This window comes from Meleagris gallopavo, chromosome 2 (assembly GCF_905368555.1).
Source record: "Meleagris gallopavo chromosome 2, MGAL_WU_HG_1.1, whole genome shotgun sequence".
Taxonomy (NCBI): Eukaryota; Metazoa; Chordata; class Aves; order Galliformes; family Phasianidae; genus Meleagris; species Meleagris gallopavo.
Window position 1 is genome coordinate 80,648,604 of NC_139405.1, and position 10,716 is coordinate 80,659,319.

General features: G+C 44.6%; 1 protein-coding gene across 1 annotated transcript; it reads left to right on the top strand.

Moving 5' to 3' along the window:
- The first annotated feature begins 4,902 nt into the window (after window positions 1–4,902).
- EEF1A1 (eukaryotic translation elongation factor 1 alpha 1) lies at window positions 4,903–9,575 on the top strand. Its single transcript, XM_085217791.1, has 8 exons — window positions 4,903–4,941; window positions 5,732–5,922; window positions 6,946–7,125; window positions 7,263–7,559; window positions 7,844–7,994; window positions 8,174–8,430; window positions 8,649–8,883; window positions 9,174–9,575. Exons 2-8 carry the CDS (start codon window positions 5,779–5,781, stop codon window positions 9,296–9,298), a joined length of 1,389 nt encoding a protein of 462 aa, XP_085073917.1. The 5' UTR covers window positions 4,903–4,941; window positions 5,732–5,778; the 3' UTR covers window positions 9,299–9,575.
- Window positions 9,576–10,716: the final 1,141 nt, after the last annotated feature.

A 10,716-nucleotide genomic window follows, 5' to 3' on the forward strand; every position in this document is an offset into this window, starting at 1 on the left:
CAGCTTGTAATGTATTTTAGTTGTCTGCACCACAAACACTTCTATGTTTCTCTCACTGGGAATCTTAAGCAGCATCTCAGTTTTTCTTACTCTGTATAAAACAACCTACTTCCAGGAAATCAAATTATAAACTTTGTCTCCCTCCTTGAAAATTTGCCTTTTCTTGCTTCAGTGGGAGAGGTAGAAAGATGGTATGCAAAAGGTCTGCAAGATGAAAACAAGGAATTGCAGCTTTTCAGTTAGTGAATTTCTAGGTTCTGAGTGTTCAGGCCAGCTCCAAAGGCAGTAAAATTAACCTCCTGCCTGGACATTCAGCAAGGCTATCAGAGTAAATCTCAGCTGCTGGAGAGGGCCAAGCAGAAAGCTTCAAGATGTGTGATCAGTAGGTGAGGATTTGAGGTTGCACTCAGAAGTTTCATCATAGGCTTATCAGTATGAAAGTGTGAAGCAGTTAGTTCAGGTAAAATGATTTTTAGCACAAAAGACTGGAGTGTTAAGGTGGAGTTTTGGAGGAAAAGTTAATGATAAATTTGCAACAAGAGCCAAACTGACATCATCCAGTGGATTTCAGTTCAGTAACTGCCTCTGTACACAGTGCATTATTTATTCTTTTATTCTTGTGTTTAGCCTGTGTTTTGAATTGAATTACTTGAAGGTCTTACCTTCATTTAGAGTGCCCAAACTGTGGTGGGATGTAGTGAAAATGCAATTGCGTTCAGGGAAAAGAAGCAAATGCTGTAGCCTCCTTGCAGTTACAAAACACTAATGTAAAACCACAGAACAGTTTAACAAATTATGTTGTTTCTCTGTAATAGTGGTGGTTAGTTCGTCAGCCCTTCACCTTTTTTCTACATTGGTGCCTGGTAACTCATCTCTCTGCCTGGAGCCAGGTCATCTGGCTCCATCTGTTAGCCTAGTGTGGAATGTGAAGCTCTGACAGGTGTCTGCAAGTTCTTGGCTGAACTAAAGGAGCAATTACTTCTTGGATCTGATGTCCCCTATTTCTCTACACGTATCTCCTCAGTTCCAGGGGAGAAGAAAAAAAGTCTTGCTGAAACAGCCATCTGTGAGGTTTTTCTTTTCCAATTAAAATGCATCTGCCTTAATTCAGATATTTTCCTCTTCCAGTTCAGTAATGCAGCCTCTACGGAACAGACATTCTGGCAGGATAGAGGGGGGTGGGCATGTCTCAGTGCAGCTCTTAGTTCTGGTCACCTCTGCAAAGTGTCCCTACCCACAGGGGTACAACACCTTCAGAGTAACACATTGGCTGACGCTAAACATTCAGTATAGGTGATGAGCCTTCTTGTGCTGAAGATAAACTTGAAAAGATTGCTGAAAGGATTTTCTAAAGGCAGACCATTTTGAGTATTCACCTGTTGAACATGCTGAAACTGGAACAGCAGTGCTTCCCGCAGGGAACAACTTGTTTTATGGGAAACAAAGCCTTCTTAAGAGGCTCATTTTAAATTACTGGGAAACTTTGGAAACTGTAGATGTTTACTCATCCAAGTAATACACTCGATAGTTTTTGAAGGCCACTCTCATGCTTTCTATGCAGCTTTCTGAATCTATAAGCAAGGTCAGCTGTGAGACCAGACAAGGTTGTTCAGGGCTTTATTCAATCTAAGTCTTAACCCCCCCCCATCCTTAGAAGTCTTTGCTTTGTGTTGTCTCCTAAGATTTTAACTTAGAGTGTATATATTGTTGTCTTTTCCCTTCACTAAATAATTTCATTTACATAAAAATATTGGCTACTAGTACAGAGCTAAATAACTTTCAAAAGCTTTTTTCAAGCAGTTCCATTGCTCATCCCAGTTCAGCTGACCTGTTGTTTTGAAGGATGTTATCTGTCCAGTTTCTTGGTATGTGAATAACATTGTTCATCTATTAATTGTTCTTATTTGTTAAACAATGAACGTAAAACCTGCTAGGAAATATTAGGATGATGTATGGAGAAAGATTTCTTAATTCTCATAATCTTCACTTACATCATAAGACGTAGTTGGTTTTTATTCTATTAAGAATTGATGCATTAAGGAGTAAAGATGGAAGTAAAGCTGTGCGCTCATGCTATAATTTGTGAACATTTGGATTAACATACAACGTTAACTGTAATTAGACAACATTTCACAATAAGCATGTGATCAATTGTATTACAGAATAATGTCATGTACTAGAATCAGCTTCTGCTAATCACCAACTACTGTTAATTTGGGACTACTTTTCCAGCACTCTTTCTGAAAGTGCCCTCAAGAAATTTTACTGCCTGTTCTATGTATGTATATGAGGTTTGATAAAACTACATGCATCAGATCTGCGTTTGAAGGTTTGTGCTCCTGAAGTCTTGTTTATGCTCTTGAACAGCCCTGTTCATCTTAGGTAAAGCAGTCAGGTATTGCTGGCTATGTTCATCATTGCACAGGATCATGACCCTGATCAAAAAGATGCTACTTCCACGTGTAGACAGAAGAAAGCATTAAAATTTTTCAGAGGCACAGCATTGAGCATGCTCTAAAATACAGTATGTCCTGTACGCTCTGTAGCTACACATTAAAATGGAATTAATACTGCTGTAGTCAGTGCGATCTCCAAATCTAGTTAATATTTATATTCCAAAGTTAGAATGTTTGGCCTAGATATATTGACAGCATGACTTCACTTTAATATCATCTGATTTGAGATTCAAAACCTTTTAAAAATGGTAGTTATTGCATAGCTTCCTATGATACAAATGCTCGAGAGATTACTTGTATGTATTCTTGCACTTCAGGCGTGTATGGACGTAGGTTATTTCAGTTCAGCATGTGTTCGTTGATGGTCAAGGGAGAATGAGTTTTTTTTCCCCCAGAAAACCCACCTATTTCTGCTGGGTTTAATAAGCACTGCTTCAAAGCCTGAATGACATATCACTCTTGACTTCTTTTATCTGCTTCTCCATCAGCTTTTCATATCAAAGAGATTAGTTTTGCCATACTAGCAAAATTTTCAATTTGTTACAGGTTATTTGCATATGGGCCAGTGTATGCCTGCCTGTGTTAGTTGAGAGGATTTTTCAGAATGCATTTCCACTGAATTATGTGAGAATACTCATATATCTGAAGGTCCCCAGCTGTATAAATATTTACAAGATTGATAATAGGAATGTTCTGCTAATAGAATGGATGAGGAAAGATGTGCTAGTTGTTGAGAGAATAAAAGCATGTATTTGACTGAATGTGGAGGAAATGATAAAACTCCTTTGAAAATCCAATTAAAGAAATGGAGGGAAAGAAACAACTGCTGAAGACTTAACTAATGGTTAAAAGGTTATCCAACACATTCATCAGGCTTTTGGCTGTGTACGTACTAAAGAAATTGCCATCCTAAGAAATGCATACTTCCAAATGCCTTTATTTATGGATTTTTTTTTTAAATACATCCCAAAAATGAGCAGTTTCTTATGGGCCATGTAACAAATCAGTAACACATTTACTTTCTCCTCCCCCTGTTGAGGCACAAGTTGCTGAATGTTTTCAACTGTTTTAGTAGAGTGGATCCTGGGACAGACTGGTCCATTTAAAAATACCCCCACCAACAGACATATTTCAGAAGCTAACTTGAAACCATCCTGTAAAATAAAGCTTTGTAGCCATGTTTACAAACAGTCTTTTCTTTACAGGAGACCCAAAGTGCTCAGCTTTCTTACCAGTTATTACCTCTTATCCCCCAGCCCGAGCCAGGAAAAGTCACTTTATGAAAATGTGTTTCCCTGCTGGTACTCTGTCTTCATAGAAAATGCCTTCACTGATTTAACACCTAAATGTTAGCTCTGAGGAAAGCTGAACCCTCTCTCACTTCTCCTCTCCCGCCGATTTCTACGTAGAAACAAAGAAGAAAAAAAATGAGGTGACTTTCTTACCCAAAAATAACTGAATTTATTTTAACAATGTCTGGACGTTTTGCAGGCTTTGCTTGGTGAAACTGTGTGCGCGCGCGTGTGTGCGTGTAAAAGGTGTATTTGAAACTCAGCATCTTCTCTAACATGTCTCACAATCATGTTTTTTAATAAATGTGTGGGGGAGTGGAGGAGGGGGGATTGCTTTTTCTAATCTCACGTGGAAAAATGCCAAATTGAAACATTCCACTTCTAAATCAGTGCATACACTGTGAAGGTTAGCGCTCTCCTCCTGTGGCAGATTTAATGTTAGGTGTATCTGAGCTGAGGACACTCGGAGTTGGGTCTGAGGGCACTGGAACAGGCTGCCCAGGACGGTGGGTAGGGCCTGCAGTGCTGGAGTTCAAGGAGCGTTTGGACCTGCTCTCAGACACAGGGTTTGAATTTAGGGTGCTGCTGTGTGGAGCCGGGAGTCGGACTCAGTGATCCCCGGGGGTCCCTTCCAACTCAGGATGTTCTGTGATGTGGAGCCCATACCAAAAACTGAATGGGATCATAGTTGAATATACGTAAGTAACTCTAACACGGTGCATAAAATTCCCTCAAAAGAAGAAAACAGATCCTTTCAAAGGAATAAAGTATTTATTTCTCTTCTCGGATTAATTTCCCACAAAAAGCTGTATGGCTTTCTATATGTGAGTACACCCTACTGGAATCACGAGGGCTTTCATTGCTGGTGCCTCATGACTGCTCGCTGCCCCCGTTTCAGAAGCGAAAGGTTGGGCCCGCCAGCACCTTCGGTGGCTTTCGTCAGCGCCTGTCAACGCACTGTCTGGGGGCACTGGGCACAGTCCGGATCTCTCAAGCCACCCGGTCCGGCCGCCTCAGCCCCTCCCCTCCGCTCCTCAGCGGAGAGCCTCGTGCCGCGCCGCCGGGCGGAGCGATGCGCGGGGGCCGCCGGGAGCGGTGACGTGTGGCCGAGGCCCCGCCCCGTGGCAGAGTATATAAGGGGCGGCGCTCACGCCGTCGTTCTTTTCCGCTCCGGGTTTGCCGACGCCGTGCGGGTGAGGCGCGTGCGGCGGGGCAGGCCGGGCCTGGGGGTGGGGAGAGGGGTGCGCGCGGGGATGCTCGGGGGGAGCCTCGTTGCACCGTGAGCGCGGGGTCGTGGTGCGGCCGCGGAGCGGTGCGTGGGAACGGCAGAGCGGGTGGGGGGAAGCGAGTTGAGGGACGGATGGGGACGAGCGGGACGAGCGCAGGCGTAAAGCTGACGCGTCCCGTCTAAAGACCCACGCGAGGCAGCGCGGCCACGAGCGCGCGGGGCCGCACCGCCGTCTCGGCTTCTCGCGGAGCCGCCTGGCGCTGGGGCGCGGCGTGCGGTGCTCGGCCGCGGGCGGGTGGAGGCCGGGAACCCCCGGGGGCCACGCCGTCGGCGCCGCGGTGGGGGAGGGGGAGGCCGGGGCACGAGAAAAAAAATGGCCGCCCGCTCTTCCTGCCGCCGCCAGCTCACAAAATGGAGGACGGCGGCCCGGGCGGGGTGAGTCACACACAAAGGAGAGGGGCGGCCCCGCCCTACGCGCCGCCCGTGGCCGCGCCGCCGCCCCGAGCCCCCACCACAGCTCCTGCCCGGCCCGGCCGCATTGCGGGGAGGGGGCGACGATGAGGGCGCGCCGTAGGGGACCCGCGCGGCCGCCACCGCCCGCCCCTCCCCTCCGCTCCCCTTCTTCCCTCCTCCCCCCCCCCCCCGGGCGGGGCGGGGCTGGGGCTGCACGGCCCCTCTGCCCCCTCGCCCGGCGGGCGGCGCTGCTGCGGGACGGGGGCGGCCACAGTAACCGGGATTCCTTCTGGAACTTTCAGGTGTCGTTTCTCTTTGGCCGGAAGAAAGAAGCTAAAGACCATCCGAAATGGGAAAGGAGAAGACCCATATCAACATCGTCGTCATCGGCCACGTCGATTCCGGCAAGTCCACCACCACCGGGCACCTCATCTACAAATGTGGTGGCATCGACAAGAGGACCATCGAGAAGTTCGAGAAGGAGGCGGCTGAGGTGTGCGAGGCGGTCGTGTGGTGGGATCCTGGGGGGAATAGGGGCAAAAGAAGGAAAGTAGGAAGTTCTGTTGCCGTAAGGAGACAGGTCGAGATTGTCTTGGTAATTGTACTAAAGCATTGAATCTGTCACGTTAAGATGAAGTCATTGGAGCGTAGAATAAAGGAAAGAGCCTGAAGTTACATCTATATGCTTAGAATCAGAACGGGAGTGCCCAGCTTCAGTCTTGGCCTGTGTTTAGAATCACAGAATCATTAAGGTTGAGGAAGACCTCAAAGGTCATCTAGTCCAACCGTCAGCCCATTCCCACCGTGCCTACTAACCACGTCCCTCAGTGCCACGTCAGCAGGTTTTTTGGACACTAACAGGGACTCCACCATCTCTGTGAGCAGCCTGTTTCAATGCATTGCCACTCTTAGGGTATAGAAATTATTCCTAATATCCAATTTAAACCTCCCCTGGCACAACTTCAGGCCATTGCCTTCTGTTGTCCTGCTGTTTAGTTGAAAATGTAATGGTCAGTCTTGTCTCGACCTGAGAGTGTTAAAGATACCAGTTTGTGAAACTGTGGAAAGTATTCCAGTTCTTTGATTTGTCTTAGTAACAAAATAGCACCTAATAAGCACATGACAGAAGGAAATGCTGTGAATGCTGGGCTGTGTGGCTGTTAAAATATTGATTGGAGCAGGGATGACATTAGTAAGAGAGCTAGAATTTGTAGTGGACACTTGATAGTAGGACTAAGCCTTAGGAGATCCATCATAAAGATGTGTTAGCACAATTAACAAGCTGTCAAGAGGGTCGAAGTGTCAACAGGTTAAAATAACAGAGCAGTTGGCGTTTCTCGGTAGTAGTGCCAAGTGAATCTAGGCCAGAGTTTTACAAGCAACAGCGACTTTCAGTGTAAGTCACCACCTATTTATAGCTTTTGCTCTTCAGTGTATATTTCATGGTCTTCGTGAGTAAATGAAAATAAATATTTAAATAAATGTTTTGAGCTTTTTTTCTGTTTTAAACTCACAGATGGGCAAAGGTTCCTTCAAATATGCCTGGGTCTTGGACAAGCTCAAGGCTGAGCGTGAGCGTGGTATCACTATTGATATTTCCCTGTGGAAATTTGAAACAAGCAAGTACTACGTCACCATCATCGATGCTCCTGGACACAGAGACTTCATTAAGAATATGATTACTGGAACTTCTCAGGTAAAGAACTAAAATTAAGGATGTGGAGAGTTCAGGGAGACTGCTCCTTGGCTGGTTTACAGCAAGGAAGTTGCCCATGTGCTTTAGTGTGTGTATGTAGGCTTCATAACAAGGGCTTTTTTTCTGTCTTTTCAAAGGCTGATTGTGCTGTCCTGATTGTTGCTGCTGGTGTTGGTGAGTTCGAGGCCGGTATTTCTAAGAACGGGCAGACCCGCGAGCATGCTCTTCTGGCCTACACCCTGGGTGTGAAACAGCTGATTGTTGGCGTTAACAAGATGGATTCCACTGAGCCACCTTACAGCCAGAAGAGATACGAAGAGATCGTCAAGGAAGTCAGCACTTACATCAAGAAAATTGGCTACAACCCAGACACTGTAGCTTTTGTGCCAATCTCTGGTTGGAACGGGGACAACATGCTGGAGCCTAGCTCTAACGTATGTTTCACTTTTTTTTCTTATATTAGGAAATTAAATTAGCAGGATTTTTAAGACAAGATAAACAATGGTTAAATGCATGAGGGGTTTTTTGTTTGTTTTTTGGTTTTTTTTGGTAGTAGTGTTTTGAAACGTTGAAGTCTGTGAAATCCTAGCGCTTTACAGATTCTTATTCTGTGATGTTTAATACACCAAGATGATGCTAAGGAGTTAGACCAGTTGTTTCATAGCGCCATTCTGTTCAAATGGGCAAGTGACTGATTCTTGGGCTGTTTTTGTTACAGATGCCCTGGTTCAAGGGATGGAAGGTTACCCGGAAAGATGGCAATGCCAGTGGAACCACCCTCCTGGAAGCCTTGGACTGCATTCTGCCTCCAACTCGTCCAACTGACAAACCTCTGCGTCTGCCTCTTCAAGATGTCTACAAAATTGGCGGTATGTGATCAAAATTGGCGGTATGTGTTCACTACAGTGTTTGTGTGTAGGACAGAAATGCTACTGTGTGCCTGGAAACTTGAGTGAGAAATATCAAACTCTTGCCTGAAATGTTTTTCTCTTCTCCATAAGAGTATAATGTACTTAATTGGATTTCTGAATTCACTTCTCTTCTGTAGGCATTGGTACTGTACCAGTTGGCCGTGTGGAAACTGGTGTCCTGAAGCCAGGCATGGTGGTCACATTTGCCCCCGTCAATGTTACAACTGAAGTAAAATCTGTTGAGATGCACCATGAAGCCCTTAGCGAAGCTCTGCCTGGTGATAATGTTGGCTTCAATGTTAAGAACGTGTCTGTGAAAGATGTCCGCCGTGGTAACGTTGCTGGTGACAGCAAGAATGATCCTCCAATGGAAGCTGCTGGCTTCACTGCACAGGTGACTTTTGTAACTGTTTGAAGACGTTAGAAGTGTAGGTCTAGATTGTGAAATACAGAACCTTGCTCTTTGTTAAGCTGTAAGTTGATACAGACTTGTGCTCTGAGATAGGGTTTGCCTTAAGCAAATACATGAAAGCTGCGGCTCTCTAAGTCACAGCAGTCTGTGGGGAGCTTTTCAGAATTGCCCTGGGGTAACGTAATTGCTCGCTTTCTTAGGTTATTATCCTGAATCACCCTGGCCAAATCAGTGCTGGTTATGCCCCCGTGCTGGATTGCCACACTGCTCACATTGCCTGCAAGTTTGCTGAGCTCAAAGAGAAGATTGATCGTCGTTCTGGCAAGAAGCTGGAGGATGGCCCTAAGTTCCTGAAATCTGGAGATGCTGCCATTGTTGATATGATTCCTGGCAAACCCATGTGTGTTGAGAGCTTCTCTGATTATCCTCCTCTGGGTAAGGCATCTCCTAAAATGTGCTTTATGTTGAGCTTTGGAAAAGGCACTCTTTGATATCTGGTATTGGGATGTAGTCTTTTACATAATAATAACTAAAAGCTCTAAATTCAATTGTGATTTCAAAATGAAACTAAATCCACTGGGATAACAGTTGTGTTGTTGCTGGAGTAGCTGAACGATCATCCCAGTCACAAGCAGAAGTTGCTTAGCCACTGTTGAACGTTGTTGCTATGCAGACAATGCTGTGGGCTATGAGAAGGAAGTCACGAAACACATTTTTGTTTTCAGGTCGTTTTGCTGTGCGTGACATGAGGCAGACGGTTGCTGTTGGTGTCATCAAGGCCGTCGACAAGAAGGCTGGTGGAGCTGGCAAGGTCACAAAGTCTGCTCAGAAGGCCCAGAAGGCTAAATGAAAATTCTGTACATCAGCTGCCACCTCAGTTGTAATCAGTGGTGGAAGAACGGTCTCAGAACTGTTTGTCTCAATTGGCCATTTAAGTTTAATAGTAAAAGACTGGTTAATGATTACAATGCACCGTAAAAGCTTCAGAAGGAAAGGAATGTTTGTGGACCATTTGTTTCGTGGCAGTTTAAGTTATTAGTCTTTAAAATCGATAAATTTTTTAAAATGGAAACTTGACCAAAAATCTGTCACAGAATTTGAGACCATTAAAACAAAGTTCAATGCTATGTCTCTGTGTTCTTTGGGTTAATATTAACCTTTCAGGAAAAAAAAATACATATGGGCTTTGTGGGATAAGAAAAGAGCATTTATTGAGTGTGTTCTGAAATTGTAAAGCAGAATCTCATTTTTGTTTCTGAAGAGTAAAAATCAGGATTAAAAAATTAGGATTAATGTTCAGCTGTATCTAAGCCTTAAAAATTGCCCTTGTGTGGTGCTTTCTTTTTGTTAAAAGATGGTGGTAGGTTGAGTAACACAAACACAGGCACACTGTATTGGTGCATTCTGTGATGCACTGAGTAAGCCAAGAAAACTTGCTGTCAGCAGGAAGTTTTGTGAACAAAAAGGCCGAGAAGCATAAGGGATGAACGTGTGGTGGGTTTCTGTTAGTCTTAGGCATGCACCTTTCTGGCTGTAGTTAGAGAGGGATTTTTTCCTTAGATCAGATAGATTTTTCAAGCTCATAACTTTTTTTTAAGTCTGAATGATTTACAGTACATTGCAAAACATTCCATAGCAAAATTAGGAGGAAAAAAAATGCTTTGTGATGTCAGGCAATCTCTGAAGCACCGACTGTTAAAGAATCTTGGTTGGTTTTTACTTCAAAAACAAGGCTGAGAACTGCCAATTACTTTACTGTCTTCCAACAGGATGCTTTTGCACCCATCCTGCTTGATGGATTTGAATTTGGGGGTGACAGGAGTTTCTACAATGGCTGAAGAACATACTGCTGCATTTCCCAGAACAGTATGATAAATGCACAGGGGTTAGGTCAGTACCAAAGGACATAGGGAGACTAAAACTTCATGTCGTCTTAACGGTTGGATCAGTCACACATAGTGGAATTGCATAATGAGTCAACAGAAAATTACCGTTAGTTGTTAGGTAAAGAATGTTGTGGGATGTACAAAAATACCGGCTATGCTAAGTAATGGTTCTGAAATAAAATGGAAGACTTGCTCTGAATTGCTAAGTGTAGGCAAGCAGTTAATGGATAATAGAGCTGACTTGCATAAATGATGCAGTTGTGTTACTAACCTTTAACGTGCTTCCCCCACAGCATCCCCACACAAGCTTGAAAATAATTCTGTATTTCTGAAGGGTTGCTGTTCTTCCATGGCACCATATGTTTGTTCTGTTGTCTGTTAA